Genomic DNA, 25,231 nt, shown 5'->3' on the forward strand with positions numbered 1-25,231 from the left:
ACAGGTTAAGATTTATGTTAAAAACATCCTAAAGATTGATGCTATACATCGTTTGACATATTTCTACGAACGTAAATATAACTTTTTTTGACTTTTCGTCGTGACATTTTTGCGCGCTTCCTGCATTTGGAGTAGTGGACTAAACGCGCGAACAAAAAGGAGGTATTTGGACATAAATGATGGACTTTATCGAACAAAACAAACATTTATTGTGGACCTGGGATTCCTGGTAGTGCATTCTGATGAAGATCATCAAAGGTAAGTGAATATTTATAATATTATTTCTGAGTTTTAGTGATTCCACAAAATGGCGGGTTTGGTTTCGTGTCTGAACGCTGTACTCAAGATTATTGCAAAGTGTGCTTTCGCTGTAAAGTTTTTTTGAAATCTGATACAGCGGTTGCATTCAGGAGAGGTGTATCTAGAATTCTTTGAATAACAGTTTAATATTTTATCAACGTTTATGATGAGTATTTCTGTAAATTGATCTGCTCATTCACCGGAAGTTTTGGGAGGCAAAACATTTCTGAACATTACACGGCAATGTAAAATGTTTTTGGATATAAAAATGAACTTTATCGAGCAAAACATACATGTATTATGTAACATGAAGTCCTATGAGTGCCATCTGATGAAGATCAAAGGTTAGTGATTCATTGTAGCTGTATTTCTGTTTTTTGTGACGCCTCTCCTTGCTTGGAAAATGGCTGTGTGGTTTTTCTTGTCAAGGTGATGTGCTAACATAATCTAATGCTATGCTTTCGCCCTAAAGCCTTTTTGAAATCGGACAAGGTGGTTGGATTAATGAGAATCTTATCTTTTAAATGGCATATAATAGTTGTATGTTTGAGGAATTTGAATTATGAGATTTTTTATGTTTTGAATTTGGCGCCCTGCTATTTCACTGGCTGTTGAATAGTGTGTCCCGCAGGTGGGACGGTCACGTCCCACATACCCAAGAGAGGTTAAAAGCATGTTTAAGGGCTCTCCATAGTGATTTCACAGTCTACGCAAATGGAGCTCCCTTTGTATCATGTTCCAAACAAATTAAGACGCACAAAAGTATGTAGAACTACGTAGAGAGCTACGCAAACGAAGCGCCGTCCGATCTGTTGCGGATCCGTTTGCGTCGACGTTGCAGAGCACTTTACTGGCCACACTGGAATCTTTACGGTAAATTTGAGCTAAGTCCACGAACCCTCTCTCAGCGCATGACATTCCGTTGCTAATGTAAATTGAAACGTCGATGTATATACTGTACTATGTAAATCTTGTAGTGGTGCCTCTGCTACAACTCTCTTCAATCAGAACACTCTAAGTTTCATACACAAAAGAGGCAGTTTGATTTATTGTAGCTAAGCTTACCACAGCTAGGGCCTTGACTTTTCTGATTAGGGGAGTGTGTTTGTGTTGTACCCTACCATAGCTGGGACGTTGACTGTTCTGATCAGGTCACTCTCTGGACCTTTGGACATGTCAGACTGAAACACATAGGTCTTAGTGTTGACAGCTGACACTTTGGTTCCATTCTCCAGGAAAGTCACTCGCTCCATTGGACGAAACTCCCTGAGCAAGGAAACATTACAAAAACACAGTGAGTGATGGCAAGAGCAATGAAGAATGTGCTGAAGACAAAGATATGTCTGTTGAGGGCAAGCCAGATAAGATGTTATGATAAAAGTGTAAGGAAACATTAGCCTGGTCCTAGATCTGTTTGTGTTATCATGTCAGTTGTTGGCAAAAGATCTAATCTGACTGGTCAAAAAGACAAATAACAGGGTAATAGATCAGAATTGGGCTGCCTGTGTAAACGCAGCCATAGAGACCAAGGCCCAGTGCTGACTTAATGGCCTCAGTGACAACCGTTTTATCGGGGCTAGGGTTCATGCTGCCAAGAGAGAGGTCAACAAGCCTCCTATCCTAAGCTGGGTTCATTCACAGAGTAACATATTTAGCACAAAACCCCCTGATCCTGTTAAGTTAGCACATGACATGATGTCACGAGTTACGGCAATATCAGCTGAGTTCCTTCCTATTTATTGACAACAACTATCACATGACAACTGTCAGAACAGATATATATATATATTTTTTTTTTATGACTTAGGATGTGGTCATCTTTTCCTCCGACTGCATCTCATCTAATAGCCTGTGACAGTTTTACTCATTGTCAATGAATTGCTCCACATCTCACCTGTATGTGTAAGGTCCGACCTCTAGAACGGCAGGCCGCTCTCCCTTCAGTACCTCTGCCGGGTTGGTCACGTTAAAGAAGTAGAACTGCATGTAGACTGGAGGAGGTGGGTTTTCCCACACATCAAATGCATGTGTGCCATTGCTGAGCACAATCTCCTAAGGGTTCAACGTGCACGGGTTAGTAAACACATAGCTAGATCAAGTACTTGTGACCACAAAAGCCAATATGAAAGCTTGAATCCCATGACAGATGACTGAACCAGGTAGCTGACGTGAACAGTAGTAGTAGCGAAGTTAAAACATTTGTTTGTCCGCCTAACTACAACATAGCATACAGTACCAGTCAAAAGCTTGGACACCTACTCATTCAAGGGTTTTTCTTTATTTTTACTATTTTCTACATTGCAGAATAATAGTGAAGATTATGAAATAACACATATGGAATCATGTAGTAACCAAAACATTTATTTTTTTTTGCCACCCTTTGCCTTGATGACAGCTTTGCACATTCTTTGGTATTTTCTCAACCAGCATCACCTGAAACACTTTGACAACAGTCTTAAAGGAGTTGCCACATATGCTGAGCACTTGTTGGCTGCTTTTCCTTCACTCTGTGGTCCAATTCATCACAAACCATCTCAATTCGGGTTGAGGTCGGGGGATTGTGGAGGCCAGGTCATCTGATGCAGCACTCCATCACTCTCCTTCTTGGTCAAATAGCCCTTACACAGCCTGAAGGTGTGTTGGGTCATTGTCCTGTTGAAAATCAAATGATAGTCCCACTAACTGCAAATCAGATAGGATGGCGTTTCACTGCAGAATGCTGTGTGAATTGAATTCTAAGCAAATCAGACAGTGTCACCATCACACCTCCTCCTCCATGCTTCACGGCAGGAACCACATCATCCAGTCACCTACTCTGCGTCTCACAAAGACACGACAGTTGGAACCAAAAATCTTCAATTTGGACTCCAGAGCAAAGGACAAATTTCCACCAGTCTAATGTCCGTTGCTTGTGTTTCTTGTCCCAAGCAAGTCTCTTCTTATTGGTGTCCTTTTAGTAGTGGTTTCTTTGCAGCAATTCAACCATGCAGGCCTGATTCACACAGTCTCCTCTGAACAGTTAATGTTGAGATGTGTCTGTTACTTGAACTCTAAAGCATTTATTTGGGCTGCAATTTCTGAGGCTGGTAACTTTAATGAACTTATCCTCTGCAGCAGAGGTAACTCTGGGTCTTCCATTTCTGTAGCAATCCTCATGAGACAGTTTCATCATAGTGCTAGATGGTTTTTGCGACTGCACTTGAAGAAACTTTCAAAGTTCTTGAAATTTTCCGGATTGCCTGACCTTCATGTCTTAAAAGTTATGATGGACTGTCGTTTCTCTTTGCTTATTTGAGCTGTTCTTGACATAATATGGTATTTTACTAAATAGAGCTTTCTTCTGTATACCACCCCTACCTTGTCACAACACAACTGATTGGCTCAAACGCATTAAGGAGTAAAGAAATTACACAAATTAACATGGCACACCTGTTAATTGAAATGTATTCCAGGTGACTACCTCATGAAGCTGGTTGAGAGAATGCCATGGGTGTGCAAAGCTGTCATCAAGACAAAGGGTGGCTGCTGTGAAGAATCTCAGATATAAAATATATTGTGATTTGTTTAACACTTTGTTGGTTACTACATGATTCCATATGTGTTATTTCATAGTTTTGATGTCTTCACTATTATTCTACAATGTAGAAAATAGTTTTTTTTTTAATTACGGAAAAACCCTGGAATGAGTAGGTGTGTCCAAACTTTTGACTGGTACTGTATAGTGAAACAACATTGATATTTTGATTGGCTATGTATGTCAATGCATTCAATTCAGACAAAAATAGCTTGTCAAGTTCACAGTGATTAAAAAAAATAAAAAATAAATCGGGCTAAGCTTACTGTACACAAAGTATTTTAACGTTAGTAGGCTACAACGAGTTAGCTAGCAAGCAAGTTTAAACTGCCAAACTACCTTACTGTTAGCTGAACTCTAACGCGATCTCTAGTTAGATTAGATTACTGGACGTTAAAATATAATATACAATTAGCCTCTATTTGGCTAGTTGGTTGGACAATCAAGTTGGCCTGCTAACTAGCTAGCCGCTGGCTAGCATTAACGTTACCTTTTTTATCTTCGCGTTGAGGATATTTTGAAACACCTGCGAAAGCACCAGAACTATGCCTGCTATCAAAGTTAGAATAGAAATCACTCCCGTACTGTAAATACAACACGATTTCACTGACATGATTGATCAGTTTCAAGTGTAACGATATGTATGTCCAACGCTAGCCAGATATCTTTCGCTTGCTAACCACTTCTTCTTCTTTAACTGTGTATTGGTGGATTGCAACCAACTGAAAGGTGGAGACACCACCACCTACCGTTCTGGAGTGTGAATTCATTCCACCAGTAGTTCCCAACCAGGGGTACACAGACCACTGGGGGGTGCCGGGCATATCAACAGGGGTACTTGAGAAGACATTAATCCATAAGCCTACTGGTAAAATGCACATGTACTCCAGGCAGAGAAAACTTCAGTTAGTGGTACAGTAACTGAAAAAGGTTTGGAACCACTGCCTATGGGTTCATAGCTTTAACCCCCGCATCACACACACACACACACACACACACACACACACACACACACACACACACACACACACACACACACACACACACACACACACACACACACACACACACACCAACTGATTAATGGACTGCTGAACGCATTTTTTTCTTTTTCTCTTGCTTTGTTTGCTCTTTTCCATATTATGTCTATCTCTAATAATCTCCCCAGGAAAGGGCTGAAAATAGCCCATATTAATATATTTAGCCTTGGAAATAAGGTTCATGAAATCAATAACTTGCTAACATCAGATAACATTCATATACTAGCCATTTCTGAGTCTCACCTAAATAATTACTTTGCTAAAGCAGTAGCAATACAAGGATATAACATCTATAGAAGAGACAGGAATGTTTATGGGGGAGGTGTTGCTGTATACTGTAGATTGAGTGGTTGTAAAGATGGGGAGAGGTCTGTCTGTAATAAAGAGATGTTCTGCTTTTTTGACACCACACTCCACAAAGCAAGTCCTGCAGGCTCTAGTTTTATCTTATCTTGATTATTGTCCAGTCATGTGGTGAAGTGCTGCAAAGAAAGCATTAGTTAAGCTGCAGCTGGCCCAGAAGAGAGTGACACATCTTGCTCTTCATTGTAATCAGAGGGCTAACATTAATACTACTCGTGCCAGTCTCTATTGGCTAAGAGTTGAGGAAAGACCGATTGTGTCACTTCTTGTTATTTCTTTTTTTAAACATTAATGTGTTGGAAATTCCACATTTTTTGCATAGTCAACTCTTTTCACAGTCCCCAGGTCAAGAACAAATTCAGGAAATGTACAGTATTACACAGAGTCATGAGTGCATGGAACTCCCTTCCATCTTATATTGCGCAAGTGAACAGCAAACCTGCTATCAAAAAACAAATAAAGAACAGCTCACGGCACAACGCCTCTCCCCCATGTGACCTACTTGTTGTGTGTATGTACTGATATTTATGTGTAACTGATATATGCACACACACACACACACACACACACCACACACACACACACACACACACACACACACACACACACACACACACACACACACACACACACACACACACACACACACACATTGTTTTTAAATATATGTAAATTCTTTGCCACATTTTCTTTTGTCTCTATTGTCTTTTTTCTTATGTGTCGAACCCCAGGAAAGACTAGCTGTCGCCATGGGGATCCTAATAAATCTAAAAATCTAAATTACACTGACACAAAAAGGAAAGGGACAGAGGACGGGGAAAAGGGAAGAATCATTTCTCTACCAACTAACCCTACACCCATTAAAACTCACCACTATAGATACTAACTCTACACCCATTAAAACTCACCACTATAGATACTAACCCTACACCCATTAAAACTCACCACTATAGATACTAACCCTACACCCATTAAAACTCACCACTATAGATACTAACCCTACACCCATTAAAACTCACCACTATAGATACTAACCCTACACCCATTAAAATTCACCACTATAGATACTAACTCTACACCCATTAAAACTCACCACTATAGATACTAACCCTACACCCATTAAAACTCACCACTATAGATACTAACTCTACACCCATTAAAACCTCAGCACTATACCAACTAACCCTACACCCATTAAAACTCACCACTATAGATACTAACTCTACACCCATTAAAACTCACCACTATAGATACTAACCCTACACCCATTAAAACTCACCACTATAGATACTAACCCTACACCCATTAAAACTCACCACTATAGATACTAACTCTACACCCATTAAAACTCACCACTATAGATACTAACCCTACACCCATTAAAACCTCAGCACTATAGCAACTAATCCTACACCCATTAAAACTCACCACTATACCAACTAACCCTACACCCATTAAAACCCCACCACTATACCAACTAACCCTACACCCATTAAAACCTCAGCACTATACCAACTAATCCTACACCCATTAAAACCTCAGCACTATACCAACTAACCCTACACCCATTAAAACCCCACCACTATACCAACTAACCCTACACCCATTAAAACCTCAGCACTATACCAACTAACCCTACACCCATTAAAACCTCACCACTATACCAACTAACCCTGCACCCATTAAAACATCACCACTATACCAACTAACCCTACACCCATTAAAACCTCAGCACTATACCAACTAACCCTACACCCATTAAAACCTCAGCACTATACCAACTAACTAACCCTACACCCATTAAAACCTCAGCACTATACCAACTAACCCTACACCCATTAAAACCCCACCACTATACCAACTAACCCTGCACCCATTAAAACATCACCGCTATACCAACTAACCCTACACCCATTAAAACCTCACCACTATACCAACTAACCCTACACCCATTAAAACCTCAGCACTATACCAACTAACTAACCCTACACCCATTAAAACCTCACCACTATACCAACTAACCCTACACCCATTAAAACCCCACCACTATACCAACTAACCCTACACCCATTAAAACCCCTCCACTATACCAACTAACCCTACACCCATTAAAACCTCAGCACTATACCAACTAACCCTACACCCATTAAAACCTCAGCACTATACCAACTAACCCTAGACCCATTAAAACCTCAGCACTATACCAACTAACCCTACACCCATTAAAACCTCACCACTATACCAACTAACTAACCCTACACCCATTAAAACATCACCACTATATCAACTAACCCTACACCCATTAAAACCTCAGCACTATACCAACTAACCCTACACCCATTAAAACCTCAGCACTATACCAACTAACCCTAGACCCATTAAAACCTCAGCACTATACCAACTAACCCTACACCCATTAAAACTTCACCACTATACCAACTAACTAACCCTACACCCATTAAAACATCACCACTATATCAACTAACCCTACACCCATTAAAACCTCAGCACTATACCAACTAACCCTAGACCCATTAAAACCTCAGCACTATACCAACTAACCCTAGACCCATTAAAACCTCAGCACTATACCAACTAACCCTAGACCCATTAAAACCCCACCACTACTCCACTACTTGGCCCTATCTGATCCTGGGACACTATTGTTCAACACACACCTTGTGACTCTTCTGCAATAAAATCTTGTACACCCAAGTACTTCTCTGCAGCTGCCACCACAACATTTATTTTCTGTGATTTACATTCCATTTCTGCGGTACAATTGATAACCATGGCTATGAACGCTGAGAAACTAACCTTACTGAAGCACATTATCACTCTCTATTGGCCTCAGCCTAGTTACAGGGAGCCTCTTAGGATGCTTCACCCTGGACGCATCTTTCTCTACTACTCTCTGCACTGCCTTCAACACAACTTTTCCCACCGATTCTACACATTCCTTTGTCTCATGCCATCCTGCACACTTCTCACATCTAGGAATCTTCTTCCTACACGATGGTGCACTTGCTAACCACTGCCAGTCACTTTTTGTTTTGAGTACTCATTTTAAAGAATACTTGTGTGAAGTTAGCCACAATAAGGATTAGCCACAACAGTGGAATTTGCGGTTCACCTTCAAAATAAAAGTCCCCCCATTGAAACGGATCCAAGCGGATCCAAATAGTGGAATAATGCCATATCAGTGCTGCTGAAGTTTGAGAAGGTTTTGTCTGGAAAAGTACAGATAGGATTCCTTAGTTTCTATGTCAGAGAATTTGTCCCATCCCCATTGTGGTGTTTTAAATTCCAAAGAATAGGACATGTAGCTGTTCAATGTAAATGAAAGAAAAGATGTGCCAAGTGTGAAGGGGAACATTATGGTGAATGTTGGTGCATTGTGAAGGTTAGGTTTTGTAGTTGTGGGTAGTGCAGCATTTAGGTAGATGCCTGGTACAGAGAGGCTAGAGAGGCTCAGAGATATAGGATCAGTCATGATGTATCATATGTAGAGGCTGGAAGACTGATTGGGAAACTACTTTGCAGACTGATGGAGCTTCCATGGCTACTCCTGTACTCATTTTATGTATTTAACCTTTATTTAACTCGGCAAGTCAGTTAAGAAAACATTCTTATTTACTATGACGGCCTACCAGGGAACAGTGGGTTAACTGCCAGCCTACCGGGGAACACTGGGTTAACTGTCAGTAGTACAGAATTAGGCAGGCCATGATTGATTGCACACTCCAGCACAGTAGGTTGCGGCATATCATAGAAGGTCGGAACCTGGTGTAAGTCAGTGACGCTTCGGCGGAGCTCCAAATTTGCTCAGCAGATTTGTACCATAGGAGCAACAGAGGACTAAACAAAACTACCACTGGTTTTCAAACCATTTTAGAATGTTCACATTTCTTTGTTGTTTCTAAATGAGCTAAAGCTGCAGCAAGAGGGGAAAAATGGTCTACAATGCTGACTATACCAATATTTTAAATGTTGATGTTTCTGAAGTGATATTTGGCTGTAAAGGCTAACATAAGGGACAAGAAGTAGCTAGCCACAATGAGGTTTGTTTTGAGAAAAGTCAGCTAACGTTGTAAGCTACCTACATTTACATTTTTTTTTTTTTTTTACATTTTAGTCATTTAGCAGACGCTCTTATCCAGAGCGACTTACAGTAGTGAATGCATACATTTCATACATTTTTATTTTTTCGTACTGGCCCCCCGTGGGAATTGAACCCACAACCCTGGCGTTGCAAACACCATGCTCTACCAACTGAGCTACAGGGAAGGCCTAAGGTATAACTAATTAGCTAGTTACTAACTAGTTACTAACTAGTTCACTTTCTCTCACAATTTTAAAGCCAACCATTTTTTTTTAATTAAAAAGGGAATATTATTGACCTAAAAAGGTTAGCTCAGTCGCTAACTTTTCCAGGGTCAGTGATACTGTACATAGAGCAACCATGTACTGTCAATCTATGGGAAAAACTGCAATAATTTTGCAAGCAACATTGCTAAAATGAATTAAATTAAATGAACCTCAAATGTTACCTGTAATGATCATCTCCTGTAGCCTAATTGTCATCGCCTTATTTTCATAGCCCATCTGTAAATAGCCCACCCAATCTACCTACCTCATCCCCATATTATTTTTATTTACTTTTCCGCTCTTTTGCACACCAGTATTTCTACTTGCACATCACCATCTGCTCATCTATCATTCCAGTTAAAATAAAGAAAAACCCTGGAATGAGTAGGGATGTCCAAAATGTTGACTGGTACTGTGTGTGTGTATGTATATATAGCATTGCAGACCTTGTGGACTATTCTGCATACAGTCAGTTCACTTACACCACACAAATCTCCTGTTTCACGATGGAAAGTTCCAGATGCCAAAAACCTCAAGGTGATCAGTAGGGAAGGAGGGATGGGCCTTCCCCGAAGAAGTCAGATGAAAGCCTTGGCTCAAGCAAACAAATATCAGCTGCATTTTCTTTGTACATATGGAAATGGTCACAGAAATTGATTTAAGCAAAATCATTCAGCGGGTTGCTCCTGTCTATAACCGCCCTTCTGCCTGGCCTTGGTGGTCTTTGATCGTCATTGAAATAGTTCAGGTAATCCATTTTCCTCCATTGTCAAGGTCAATTTTAACAGTGAGAGACAGAAGAACAAAAAAAAAATCCAGAAAAACGCATGTCAAAAATGTTATAAAATGATTAGCATTTTAATGAGGGAAATAAGTATTTGACCCCTCTGCAAAACATGACTTAGTACTTGGTGGCAAAACCGTTGTTGGCAATCACAGAGGTCAGACGTTTCTTGTAGTTGGTCACCAGGTTTGCACACATCTCAGGAGGGATTTTGTCCCACTCCTCTTTGCAGTTCTTCTCCAAGTCATTAAGGTTTCGAGGCTGACATTTGGCAACTCGAACCTTCAGCTCCCTCCACAGATTTTCTATGGGATTAAGGTCTGGAGACTGGCTAGGCCACTCCAGGACCTTAATGTGCTTCTTCTTGAGCCACTCCTTTGTTGCCTTGGCCGTGTGTTTTGGGTCATTGTCATGCTGGAATACCCATCCATGACCCATTTTCAATGCCCTGGCTGAGGGAAGGAGGTTCTCACCCAAGATTTGACAGTACATGGCCCTGTCCATCGTCGCTTTGATGCGGTGAAGTTGTCCTGTCCCCTTAGCAGAAAAACACCCCCAAAGCATAATGTTTCCACCTCCATGTTTGACGGTGGAGGTGGTGTTCTTGGGGTCATAGGCAGCATTCCTCCTCCTCCAAACACGGCGAGTTGAGTTGATGTCAAAGAGCTCCATTTTGGTCACATCTGACCACAACACTTTCACCCAGTTGTCCTCTGAGTCATTCAGATGTTCATTGGCAGACTTCAGACAGGCCTGTATATTTATTATTGAGCAGGGGGACCTTGCAGGCGCTGCAGGATTTCAGTCCTTCACGGCATAGTGTGTTTCCAATTGATTTCTTGGTGACTATGGTCCCAGCTGCCTTGAGATCATTGACAAGATCCTCCCGTGTAGTTCTGGGCTGATTCCTCACCGTTCTCATGATCATTGCAACTCCACGAGGTGAGATCTTGCATGGAGCCCCAGGCCGAGGGAGATTGACAGTTCTTTTGTGTTTCTTCCATTTGCGAATAATCGCACCAAATGTTGTCACCTTCTCACCAAGCTGCTTGGCGATGGTCTTGTAGCCCATTCCAGCCTTATGTAAGTCTACAATCTTGTCCCTGACATCCTTGGAGAGCTCTTTGGTCTTGGCCATGGTGGAGAGTTTGGAATCTGATTGATTGATTGCTTCTGTGGACAGGTGTCTTTTATACAGGTAACAAGCGCAGATTAGGAGCACTCCCTTTAAGAGTGTGCTCCTAATCTCAGCTCGTTACCTGTATAAAAGACACCTGGGAGCCAGAAATCTTTCTGATTGAGAGGGGGTCAAATACTTATTTCCCTCATTAAAATGTAAATCAATTTATAACATTTTTGACATGCGTTTTTCAGAATATTTTTGTTGTTATTCTGTCTCTCACTGTTCAAATAAACCTACTATTAAAATTATAGACTGATCCTTTCTTTATCAGTGGGCAAACGTACAAAATCAGCAGGGGATCAAATACTTTTTTCCCCCATTGTATATCTGTTAATCTGAAGTTAAACCTGACTCAGGCCAGGTTTAATTTAATCCTTCACTTAAATCTAAATTAACTCGTCCTGAAATCTGACTTTAAATCTAGACTAGGGAAAATCTGAGAGTCTATTTTAAACCGTGTCTGAGTAATGCAATTTCAATTAGTCCAGTTTAAAAGTGCAATTTAGTCTAGGATTCGGCTTAATCTGTGTCCACGAAACCGCCCCTTAGTCTCTTGGGACATTCATTGGGATGCCGATCTTCATCTGCAAACAGACTTTCACAGCTTTCCATGAGGACAGAAAACATCACAAAGAAACAGGCTGTACTGAAAGTAGACAGCACTGAATATTATCTCTCTGACCTGGGATTTTACTGTTTATTGTCAAATTAATCAATTATTGTATTTATAAATTATGTAACATCATTCCAACATTGTTTAACTTTATGTAGTCCAAATATGGCATTATTCCAATATTTGTATATTTTAGATCAGTTTTAACCTGTTTACCCACCCCTGTGAGGCCACACACGACTCCAAATCCATCATCAAGTTTGCTGGCGATAGGAGAGTGGTAGGACTGATCACCAACGACGATGAGACAGCCTACAAGGAGGTCAGAGACCTGGCAGTGTGGTGTCAGGACAACAACCTCTCCCTCAACGTCAGCAAGACCAAGGAGCTGATCGTGGAGTCCAGGAAAAGAGCGGCAGAAGGCCCCCATCCACGTCGACGGGGCTGCAGTAGAGAGGGTCAACAACTACCAAGTTCCTTGGTGTCAACATCATTGATGTTAATGTGTGTCGGCCCCCAGATTGAACTATCGTGGCTAGTATAACACAGGCGCAAATAATACTTTTCTGAACGAGATGTACAACTGCAACGCATGCACAGACTCCACCATCGATTGACTGGAAAATAAGATTAGATTTAAAGTAGCTAATTTACTCACGAGTAATAACAACGTGTCCTAATTTGAAGAGTATATCGATTACAACAACAGTCTGTTATTTTTTTTATTTTTTTACAGACTCTGTCCCTGCCGACGCTAAACGTCAATAATGACCCATCGAGATTCATTTGGATTATGCCAGAGTGATATCAAACACAAAACTACCGGTAAACAGAAAAACGATTGGCTTTTAATCACATGATGATACTGACGCAATATTAAACAACTTACGTATTCAGGTATGAATGTGGACACTGGTTTCTGGTCAATGATTTATTCTTGATACATTTTTATATATTTGTTTTACAGTTCAGTAGCATATTATGGCCAAATACATAGATTGTGGGACCTACCCCTTTATTGCACTAGATGGCAGAAGATTCGTACATTTCATTGACAGTATGAGTAATGCTGACATGCTGGAAAGGAACGAGTTGTCAATTGCGAGTATTGAAATAAATGGCCATGTCAAATAATAAGATCCCAATTATACTGGATTATTCATGATCAAGGACCATACCACCCACATACTAATAATGCAATTTTACATAGCCTAGGGCCCTAGGCCTAAGTGTGAGCCAGTCCACTATAATACAAAAGAGGCATCAATTTCCATACAACATGACCAATGCAGCACACACTCATTTAAATATTGATTTAACTATTTTCAAGGTGTGTCTGTCTGCAATTAATTGTATTGTTGTTTGTTTGATCCATGTTGTATCATTTTGGTTTAACATATAGGCTAATTGAGGAGGCGCTTGAGTGAAAGAAATGTGCAATCTTTTGATTGGATTGCCTCCCTTGATCAACGCCCAGGACCCAGTTTGGGAAACCCTGCCCTAGGCTGCGTTTACACAGTGAACCCAATTCTGATATTAATTTTTTTTATCCACTAATTGGTCTTTTGACAAATCACATTAGATCTTTTCACGTCAGATATTTTTCAGGGCTGATCTTATTGGTCAAAAGTCAAATAACTAAAAAAAAAAAAAAATATCTGTATTGGACCGCCTGTGTAAACGCAGCCCATGATTCGAATCAGCCAATTGTCAGCAGGCTCACCTGATTGCAGATCTGAGATGTGTTTGTGTGCCGCAATAAGAGGTCATTTGGAACACGCGTAGAGAAGAACACACACGCTTGTTGGTATTCGCGTGTTTATATCCGATCGCGTTGCTTTTACCTGGCTCTCTCCTATCGATGACCTAAACTGCAGAAATGACCACCAAGAAAAGTAAAACCGTCGCGTTTGAAAGCGGTGCTGGGGATTTAACTGCGTTGTATTGTATGAGTGATTGGATGATTGCAGTGGTTCTCGCTATTATTGCCATGATGTCTGTATGGGCTGCACTGATCATATACAGATCTATACAGAGACTGAAAGGTCCGAGGAGAAAGGTTGAAGATGAAACTGGAAAGGACACTACAAACGAAGAAGCACCCCTCTCTTGTGTCGAGTCAACAGGTAAATCAGCATTTTATTTAATCTTCCCATTTTCACTGATCGGTTATGATTTGAATTAAGACAAATAAGCAACCATTCGTGTAGTAAGATTATCTTGGTCGTTATGTTTTGCGGTAGCTTCTTTTGAAAGACCCTCCATGATGCTAGAATACAGCCATGCCTACAAACACACGTGTGCGCAGGTCTCCTAGAACTGAGTGCGCATGAGACTGAACTAAAGGGATGGTTCACCCAAATTACATTGGATTACTTTTTAGTCTTAACTAGGCAAGTCAGTGAAGAACAAGTTCGTATTTAAAATGACGGCCTAGTAACAGTGGGTTAACTGCCTTGTTCAGGGGCAGAAGGACAGTTTTGTACCTTGTCAGCTCGGATTCGATCCAGCAACCTTTCAGTTACTAGTCCAACCCTCTAACCACTAGGCTACCTGCTTCCTCTACACTCTAACCACTAGACTACCTTGTAAGGAGTCCATGGACACGATGTGATAGCAATCCATGCTTTGGTTCAGTGTCACTGGCACTTTTAGCATTTGTGGCACAAATCCCATTCATATCGTGTTGGTTATTAGTATTTTCGCATCATGTACAAATCTATAAGTGACTTTGAGCTTCAATCAATTTCAGATTATTTTGGATGATTTGGACTGGACATGTGGGAAAAATGCTAATGGTCATATAACTTGAATGGGTTTTGTGCCACATGGGATTGTTAGGTGTGCATGTGTCGTCCTAATAAAATTCTCTACAAATGCTACAGTGTTAGCATGTGGAAACGGTGTCCGGGAAACTAAACCAAAGCGTTAAGTCGGTAATGTCATACCCTGACCGTTTATAGGGTAAGAAAACCAATGTGTTATCTGGGTGAACTATACCTTTTTGGGATTAAAAAATGTGAAGTCTTGTACCCCATCAGAATCAAAAATATAAACTTAGCTGTGGCGAAGCCTGCCAGCAGCCTACCTACCAAAGGTTGTACCATGTCCATTAAAATGTATAGCGCATCTCTCTATACCAACTTTTTAAAATAGTTATCCGTATTACCGGAAATTCATCTTACTCTTTCCAACTATTCCTATAGTGTATTGGCGGGTGCCACAAAAAAATACAACTGCAACAGAACATTAGCCATCTACACTGACAGCTCTCTGGTGCCCTGTTGCCGTCTTTCCGCTCCACATGGAAATCACCAAGACGGTCTTCCACACCCCAGTTCCTGACACTGTATTAGTAGCCTGCTTCATTCTTCAGAGGTGGAAGATAAACAATTGTTTCCGGTTTTCACAAGTTTGGTAACATTTGCAGCAAAGACATAGTAAATGAACTCACTTTTTACTTTACTGAGTTAATTTATATGGAATAATTATATAAACTAATTCATTAAGCCTTAATCTATGGTTTTCACATGACTGGCAGAGGTGCAGGCATGGGTCAGCCTGGGAGGGCATAGGCCCAGCCATGGAGCCAGGCCCAGCCATTCAGAATGAGTTGTCCCCCCACAAGGGCTTTATTTCAGACATAAATACTTGTTTCATCAGCTGTCTGGTCATCTCAGGCGGTCCCATAGAAGCTGGATGTGGAGGTTGTTTCACGTGGTCTGTGGTTGAGGCCGGTTGGCCCTAATTCCAAATTCTCCAACATTGGAGGCAGGTTATGATGGGGAAATGTACATTAAATTCTCTGACAGATCTGGTTGACATTCCTGCAGTCAGCATGCCAATTGCACGTTCCCTCAACTTGAGAGCTGTGGTGTGACACAACTGCACACTTTAGTGGCTTTTTATTGTCCCAGCACAAGGTGCACCTGTGTAATGATAATTCTGTTTAATCAGTGGGTTTTTTTTATGCCACACCTGTCGGGTAGATGGATTTATCTTGGCAAAGGAGAAATGCCCACCAACATGGATGTAAGCACATTTGAGTTGCTTTTTGTGCATATGTGAAAATTCTGGGATTTTATTTCCTGCACATATGTGAACAACACTTAAAATTGTTTTTTTGTTTTTGTTTAGTGTGTGTATATACAAGGGTTTCATGCTGAAACCCTGATATTAAACAATAATGGTATTCACTAAGTTGATTAATAATATTATAAATATTCACTTACCTTTGATCTTCATCAGAATGCATTCCCAGGAGTCTGTGGTCCACAAATGTGTTTTGTTCGATAAAGTCCATAATTTATGTCCAAATACCTCGTTTGCGCGTTCAGTAAGCTACTCCAAATGTAGGAAGCGTGCTGAAAATGTCACGACAAAGTCAAGAGTTTTTATTCATGTTCGTTGAAACATGTCAAACGTTGTATAGCATCAATCTTTAGGGCCTTTTTAACATAACTTCAATAATATTCCAACCGGACGATTCCAATGTCTTGGAAAACGTTATGGAACACCGCTACCTCATCACGTGAATGCGCGCCAATGAACTCATGTCATTTTCTGAGTCACCAACTTCCCGGCCTTCTTGTTCATGCTCTGTTCACTGCAAAAGCCTGAAACAAGGTTCTAAAGACTGACATCTAGTGGAAGCCTTAGGAAGTGCAAAATGAACCCTAAGTCACTGTTAGATAGGCAATGACTTGAAAAGACTACAAGCATCAGATTTCCCACTTCCTGGTTTTTTTTTTCTCAGGTTTTTGCCTGCAATATGAGTTCTGTTATACTCAGACATCATTCAAACAGTTTTAGAAACTTCAGTGTTTTCTATCCAAATCTACTAATATGCACATATTTGACTCTGGGCCTGAGTATTAAGCAGTTTACTTTTGGCACGCTTTTCATCCGAAATTGAAAATACTTCCCCCTATACCTTGACAGGTTAAATCTCCAAGCTGTTTCCCCAAACCATCGTTAATAAACTTGCACTTAAACGCTTATTTACCGACGTCCTCGGACCACTTGTGAACAGCTAATTGAGTAGTTCATTTCTGCATCACTTTACACACGGATCTCGGCTAAACATAGAATCAAGATGTTTCTGACTGCAGGTAACTTCGTTCTGAACTTAACTACAAATAAAGTTGCCAATGTCTGCAATTGTTACACAATCGAAGGATTAAAAATATGCTTCAAATTAAAAACCAAGAAGAATACATTATAGGCTACATTGTCCAAATGAAATCAATTTGATCATTCAACTGGGGGATAAAAAGATTTGAATTCATTCACATTTTGACAGCACCCCTTTTTATTTTTTTATTTGATTTTGAACAAAAGCAGCCATACATATTTGCCCATTGTAAAAGTCACTGAGCACTTATCGGACCTGAATGCCAAAACGTTAGGTCACCTTTCAGCACCTTTATCTCTGCATACCCAACCATACCGTGAGGCATGTCTTCAACAATGGCAACATGATCCGTTGAGTTGCGGGTCGTTCTGGTGGCTGGCAAATGAAACGACCCTGAATCACTGTCAGCCTAAACTGTAAATAGTTTTTCCTGTCAAATGCATGTCTATAATCTCTAAACACTATCGGTTGTCAAATATTAAATGATTATTTGAAAGCAAAGGGACAAGTCTGACAACTTTTGTCTGAACCACACCGCATTCCTGGGTAAATCCATATGAATTCGACCACTTTTTAGTTTCCTTTTGGTTGAAATAACTTTCCATATGTGGAAGTGGTCAGTGACTCATGGTATGGTGGAGTATGCAAAACGTTAGGTCAACATTGAGCCCATGACTGTTTGAGCGTTCAGGTCCAAAGTCCCTTCCTGAGCACTTCTAAAATGGGCAAATATGTACGGAAGGTTTTTGTTAACAGTCAAAAGGGGTGCTGTCTTAAAAATGATTTGAATTCAAATGGATTTACCCATTCGCTGTGTCAATGGTGCTAGATTATGTTGTAGGCCACGCACTGCAGGAAAGACTTCCTAATGTCATTCAACTTCTTAACACAGCAGGATTGTGGTTTGGACCAGAATTGGATTCCAACGTTTGACAGCGACGGACATGTTTTACCTAACGACTGACTAGTAGTGTTCCTAGAGATTATATATAAACTTGCATTTTACTTTGTTGACAGTGGGAACTATAATGTAGGGTTCTGTTTAGCCACCAGAATGACATGCAACTAAACTCAGCAAGAAGAAACATCCTCATTGTCAACTGTTTCATTTTCAGGAAACTTAACATGTGTAAATATGTGTCAACATAACAAGATTCAACAACTGAGACATAAACTGAACAAGTTCCACAGACATGTGACTAACAGAAATTGAATAATGTGTCCCTGAAGAAAGGGGGGGGGGGTTAAAGTCAAAAGTAACAGTCAGTATCTGGTGTGGCCACCAGCTGCATTAAGTACTGCAGTGCATCTCCTCATGGACTGTACCAGATTTGCCAGTTCTTGCTGTGAGATGTTACCCCCACTCTTCCACCAAGGCACCTGCAAGTTCCCGGACATTTCTGGGGGGAATGGCCCTAGCCCTCACCCTCCGATCCAACAGGTCCCAGATGTGCTCAATGGGATTGAGATCCGGGCTCTTCGCTTTCCATGGCAGAACACTGACATTCCTGTCTTGCAGGAAATCACATACAGAACGTGCAGTGTGGCATTGTCATGCTGGAGGGTCATGTCAGGATGAGCCTGCAGGAAGGGTACCACATGCAGGAGGAGGATGTCTTCCCTGTGACGCACAGCGTTGAAATTGCCTACAATGACAAGCTCAGTCCGACAATGTGACACTGCCCCAGACCATGACGGACCCTCCACCTCCAAATCGATCCCGCTCCAGAGTACAGGCCTCGGTGTAACGCTCATTCCTTTGACGATAAACGCGAATCTGACCATCACCCTGTTGCGACAACCACGACTCCTCAGTGAAGAGCACTTTTTTTTGCCAGTCCTGTCTGGTCCAGCAATGGTGGGTTTGTGCCCATAGGTGACGTTGTTGCCGGTGATGTCTGGTGAGGACCTGCCTTACAACAGGCCTACAAGCCCTAAGTCCAGCCTCTCTCAGCCTATTGCGGACACTCTGAGCACTGATGGAGGGATTGTGCCTTCCTGGTGTAACTCGGGCAGTTGTTACCATCCTGTACCTGTCCCGCAGGTGTGATGTTTGGATGTACCGATCCTGTACAGGTGTTACACGTGGTCTGCCACTGCGACGATGATCAGCTGTCCGTCCTGTCTCACTGTAGTGCTGTCTTAGGCGTCTCACAGTACAGACATTGCTATTCATTGCCCTGGCCACATCTGCAGTCCTCATGCCTCCTTGCAGCATGCCTAAGGCATGCTCACGCAGATGAGCAGGGACCCTGGGCATCTTTCTTTTGGTGTTTTTCAGTGTCAGTAGAAAGGCCTCTTTAGTCTCCTATGTCTTCACAGGTGCATGTTCACTTATTTGTTTATGGTTCATTGAACAAGCATGGAAAACAGTGTTTAAACCCTTTACAATGAAGATCTGAAGTTTTAATTTAAAAAAATTATGAATTGTCTGCAAGAAAAAGGGACGTTTCTTTTTTGGCTGAGTTTAGGATTTCTTCTTTCTACTAGAATATATCCTATTTTAGGTCGCAGCTATATTGGCGCATGCTCCAACAATGCACTTAAAGTTCTCCCTACGTGGTGTTTTGGGAAACTCATGCGAGTTCGGCTGTTTTAGGAACCATGCATCACTTAAACTTAAGTTCCATCGGGAAACCAGGCCCAGATGGAGTTAGGCAGCTTGTTAGAGAATAGAACCTCTAATATATTTAATTACTAGAGGGGCGATGCCATAAACCCTCAATCCCAGAATGGTATGATAAGGGCAGCCATTTTGTTCAGGGAGAAATCCAAACCAGTCTAATTGGGATGAATGGCAGAGGCGTAGTCAGGGCTATTCAAATCTGACCTGTGTAGCCAGTTTCATTGCTGGCTTTCTTAATAGCATTATAATGGGGAACTAATTCAGACCTGGGACACCAGTTAGGATAGAAAACCAGTAGTAGCCCTCCAGGCTTTGATTTTGAAGACCCCTGGATAGGTGGTTTAAAAAAACAAAAGGTGTATATATCAAGTTTAATTGTCAGCCTAAAATGATGTCAACTATAATTATGTGGGTTTTATACCACTTTTCAGCAATATAATATATTGGAGGCCATCTCTCAGACCATAAACGTCTCTTGGAAGCTGAGTTAGTACACTGAAATGGAAAGTGTGTTTCATGAGCTGAAATAAATCTTTTTTTAAAAGATTATCTGTATGCACAGAGGTTAATTCATTTTTGCGTATATTTGTTTACATCCATGTTGGTGAGCATTTCTCCTTTGCCAAGATAATCTATCCAGCTGACAGGTGTGGCATATGAAGAAGTCATTACACATGTTCACCTTGTGTTGGGGACAAAAGGCCACTCTGAAATGCCACATGTCTCAAGATTTGAGGGAGCGTGCAGTTGGCATGCTGACTGCAGGAATGTCCACCAGAGCTGTTGCTAGAACTCCAAGTTAATTTCTCTACCATAAGCCTCCAATGTCGTTTTAGAGAATTTGGCAGTACGTCCAACCGGCGTCGTGTGGGCGAGAGGTTTGACAACTTTGAAGTGCCCCATGCTGGGGTTATGGTATGGGCAGGCATAAGCTATGGACAACCAACACTTCAATTTTTTCAAATGCAATTTGAATGCAGAGATGCCATGAGATCCTGAGGCCCGTTGTCATGTCATTCCTCCACCGCCTTCAACCCCACCTCTTCAAGGAATACCTGGGATAGGATAAAGTTATCCTTCTAAACCCCCCCCCCCCCCCCCTTAAAAGATTTTGATGCACTCTTGTAAGTGATTGTTCCACTGGATATTATAAGGTGAATGCACCAATTTGTAAGTCGCTCTGGATAAGAGCGTCTGCTAAATTACGTAAATGTAATGTTTCAGCATGATAACGCACAGCCCCATGTCGCAAGGATCTGTACACAATTCCTGGAAGCTAACAATATCCTAGTTCTTCATGGCCTGCATACGCACCAGACATGTCACCTGTTGAGCATGTTTGGGATGCTCTGGATCGACGTGTAAAACTTGATCCAGTTACCGCTACTATCCAGCAACTTCACACAGCCTTTGAAGAGTGGGACAACATTCAACAGCCTGATCTACTCTGAAGGAAATGTCTCCCTGCATGCGGGTTACACCAGATACTGACTTGTTTTCTGATCCACACCCCTACTTTTATTTATTTTTTTAAAAGGCATCTGTGACCAACATGCATGTCTGTATTGCCAGGCATGTGAACTTTGTAGATTAGGGCCTAATACATTTATTTGAATTGATTTTCCTTATGAACTAACTCATTCAAATCTTAAATTGTTTATTCAGTATAGATACATTATCAGTACTTGTTGCATTTACAACTTGTCTAAGTATCGCCAACTGATTTTCAACCAGTGTATGACTGGATTGACTACCTTGTTTGGAATGATCATTTTAAAAATGATCATTCCTCACTGGTTAGCTTGCACAGTGCACATAATCTTCCACTTCGTTGTTCGACGTGATCTTATCACAGCACTGGTTGACCAACTCCCTTACCAAAATGGCTGACCTATTTTTAATACTGTCCTGTAGGTTCCTGTCATTATAGTATTTCCTAATTTGATGGGTTATTTTTTTTTTGAATGTGAGGATGTAGACTGATCCCTCATTTTGCATCTGCTTCTATTCTAGAGGAGACTGAGGTGGTTCCAGGGGCACTGGAGAGCTGGGATGGAGAGGGATGGAAGAGGGAGCCCATGGTACGGATTCCAACAATCGATGATGTAGAACCCATTGAGGTTATCCCAACAACCCATCAGGATCTACAAACCATTAGACAGAGAAGAACGACCAAGAAGAGCGACGGTCCTTATGCTGAGTTTCATCTCTGCTCTCCACCTGAAGAGCACAGAGGCTTATGTCATCAATATGAAGGCCTATGTCAGGTCTGTGGAGGCTCGTGTCAGGATGACACACGGTCTCGGCCTGACAATACCCTGGATAAGGAGGAACAGGCTACCAGTCACCATTCCCTCAGTGACATAAACAGTCAATCTGGACAGAGTAAGGCTACAGACATGTATAATCCAGAAGAGGAGGGTTTGAAGGAAGTTGAACTGAGGAATGATTGTCAACGTCAGCGCACCGATGAGTCTGTGGCTAGCCATCCGCTTACCTTTGCCAACGAGCCTCAGGAAGCTCCAGAAGAAATCAATGAAACTCTCCCTGACATGTTGACTGAATCTGATCTACAAGAACCTGATCAACTGTCTGTTACTGAGATCCAGGAAGTAAAATGCCCAGGTGCTGTCATGATGACTGACCGTGTGGAGGTGGTCTATGAGAAGACTAGAACCATGGAGGATGACATGGAAGCGATGGTTGAGGATCTCTACAGTCACTTCCCGCAAGTGGATGATCGTTCAGCAGGTTTCGTATATTGTGACGTGGCAAATGCATGGGTGGCGAAAAGAGATGATCTTGATGACCGTGGAAACGGTCGACAACTGGCTCAAAGCTGGAATACAACAGGGATTGACCCTACAGAGAGGATGATGAGCAACCCTCAGGAACTGTTTGACCAACAGCCAGACAGTCTCTGCAGTGATCCCGACAGAGACTGTGTCCTTCATGACAACGCGATAGAAGGGTTAAGCAGGGAGCCGACGGAAGCGCCAGACACCAATGTGGTTTCCGAGTGGAAGGGAGAGGGGGTTAATAAGAGCATGGACACACGGGTAGAGGGCAGTTGTCAGGAAGTTGAAATAAACATCATGGAAGCCACTATGGACTACAATGAATGGATGACTGTAAGTGTCACGGATGCAGAGGGTAACGCTGACACTCCCTGGGTGAGGATAAGCCACTCGTCCGTCGACTGCTCTGCCGAGGCGGAGCGTCATCCCACAGAAACGCACCACAATGCAGACGATTCAACAATGACTGACACACCCACATCAAAGGTCAAAGAAACTGAAACCACACTTGTATCACTAGCTGGAGACTTGCAGGAGAATAAAATGGCAGCTGTGCTTCCTATCGAACCCCATGCAGTGCAGGTGAGGTTCTGTATCCACTATCACACCCTGTCTCCCTGGCAGGAGCTGGCTGTGACGGGGAACCAACCGGAACTGGGGAGCTGGAAGGGCTTTGTTCCGCTGGAGAGGGGCCAGGACGGGTTCTGGGCCAGCTGGGTCGCCCTTCCTGCAGAAAAACTGGTGGAGTGGAAGTTCGTGCTGGTGGAGAATGGTGAAATCCAACGCTGGGAGGAAAGTGAGAATAGACACCTGGAAACGGGTCATGGAGGTGGAGCGGTGAACCTCAACAGGTGGTGGGGCTTCCTCTGAGTGAGCAACCAGTGGGAGGAGTGAATGGCGCTAATGGTCGTTCTCTTTACTAGTATACTTCTTAGAATGCCACTAATCTATTCTAAGTGGTGTTGGCAGTGTGGCTCTCGCATCGGAAGAGGACTGACTGGCGCAAAGGGTTGATCATAGAGGACTTGGCTGCGCCCCAATTTTTTTCTTACTCTTCATCCTGTGCACTAATTCACTTTTTTTTTTTTTTTGCATTTTAAAAAGCAGTTTCCAACATATTCCTTACCTGAACCAATTGTGTGTACACTTTGGTTAAAGGGGTGTTAATCCCCAGTATCTAATCAGGGCTCTGGTCCTTTATGTACTGCATTATAGCAACACAACTATTACTCAAGTTGCCCGTCTTAAGTGAATGATGTAATGAGAAGGTAGAGTTGGATGAGTGTCAATATAGAATGGTGCTTGGATATTGTCCAGAGGATGATGATTCAGTACTTTCAATAGAGCAGCTCTGCACTACTTTGGGCTTCTATACCAGCATTATTTGTGCTGTGGCAGTATAGCAATAATCACAGCAATAAGTGTTGTTATCCAGGTATTTTACATGTTTTACTGCAGTTACTCAGACTGTCTTTGTGATTTGTGAAATGGGCTGTTTATATTTCCAGTAATAGAATACTCGTAACCATCAACCGATATAGGTCAGTGAATTGTTATTATGCAAATACTGTGATGCTGGAATTTTAAATGTCATATCTCTACATCTGATCTTAGCTTCTTGAATTATATTTGTCTATTATCCACACCAAGTCCCTTAACCTTTTTGATAATACATTTATCAGTGTTATTAAATGTTTTGACATGTTAACTCACTTTGGTTTGGTTTACTTAGATTTTATTTTATCACAATTGATGGTGTATTGGTTAGTCTTTTTAATAGTATACTGTCTTATGATTGCAATGTGGTTAATGTACTACTATTGAATATTTAGCTTAAGTAGTGTTCTGTCCTATTACCCAATAAACATATTTTCCTGGAATGCAGTACTTCCTTGACTCTCATTCTTAGTGTAGGCATCCCAAAGTATTTCCAGGCTCATCTGAAAGCCTGTTACAATGGATTTGGTATGAGGCCATTATAAACTAGGTGGTTTGGGTCCTGGATGTTATTGGCTGAAGGGGCTTTTCAGCTTTGTATATCAGACTATATACCTAGAGTATGATGCAAAAATACTTTGATAAGTTCATAGTAGCAATTAGGATTGGTGAGGTGGAGGTTAAGATGTATTGGCCAACATACCACATCCCCCTTGGGCTGTATTGCCTAATTATATACTGTGTTTTATATAGGTGAACACCTTGTCGACTGTCTCTTTTCAAAATCCTGAGCATTGATATGGTGTTGCGCGCTCCCCCCCCTGCTTTGCTGGCAAGGCTTTCCACTAGATGTTGGAACATTGCTGTGACTTGTTTCCATACGAGCACATTAGTGAGATCGGGCACTGATGTTGGCCGATTTAGGCCTGGCTCAGTCTGTGCCAAATCATCCCAAAGGTGTTTGATGGGGTTGCGGTCAGGGCAGGCCAGTCAAGTTCTTCCACGCCGATC

General features: G+C 41.7%; 2 protein-coding genes across 2 annotated transcripts in view; one reads left to right on the forward strand and one right to left on the reverse strand.

Annotated features, from left to right (window-relative positions):
• scarb2c (scavenger receptor class B, member 2c) overlaps positions 1–4,578 on the reverse strand; it is a 39,734-nt gene extending 35,156 nt beyond the window's left edge. The window contains exons 1-3 of the mRNA XM_045692629.2: positions 4,365–4,578; positions 2,195–2,352; positions 1,422–1,566 (exon numbers count right to left, since the gene is read on the reverse strand). Coding sequence (XP_045548585.1) covers positions 1,422–1,566; positions 2,195–2,352; positions 4,365–4,487 — 426 coding nt within the window. The 5' untranslated portion in view covers positions 4,488–4,578. The remainder of the gene's footprint in view (positions 1–1,421; positions 1,567–2,194; positions 2,353–4,364) is intronic.
• A 9,345-nt stretch (positions 4,579–13,923) lies between these two features.
• On the forward strand, positions 13,924–24,663 carry stbd1 (starch binding domain 1). The gene is made up of 2 exons (XM_014138938.2): positions 13,924–14,351; positions 21,999–24,663. The coding sequence occupies exons 1-2, from the start codon at positions 14,105–14,107 to the stop codon at positions 23,651–23,653; spliced, it is 1,902 nt and encodes a 633-aa protein (XP_013994413.2). The 5' UTR covers positions 13,924–14,104; the 3' UTR covers positions 23,654–24,663.
• Positions 24,664–25,231: the final 568 nt, after the last annotated feature.

This window comes from Salmo salar, chromosome 13, assembly GCF_965601325.2.
Source record: "Salmo salar chromosome 13, fSalSal1, whole genome shotgun sequence".
In the NCBI taxonomy this organism is placed as follows: Eukaryota; Metazoa; Chordata; class Actinopteri; order Salmoniformes; family Salmonidae; genus Salmo; species Salmo salar.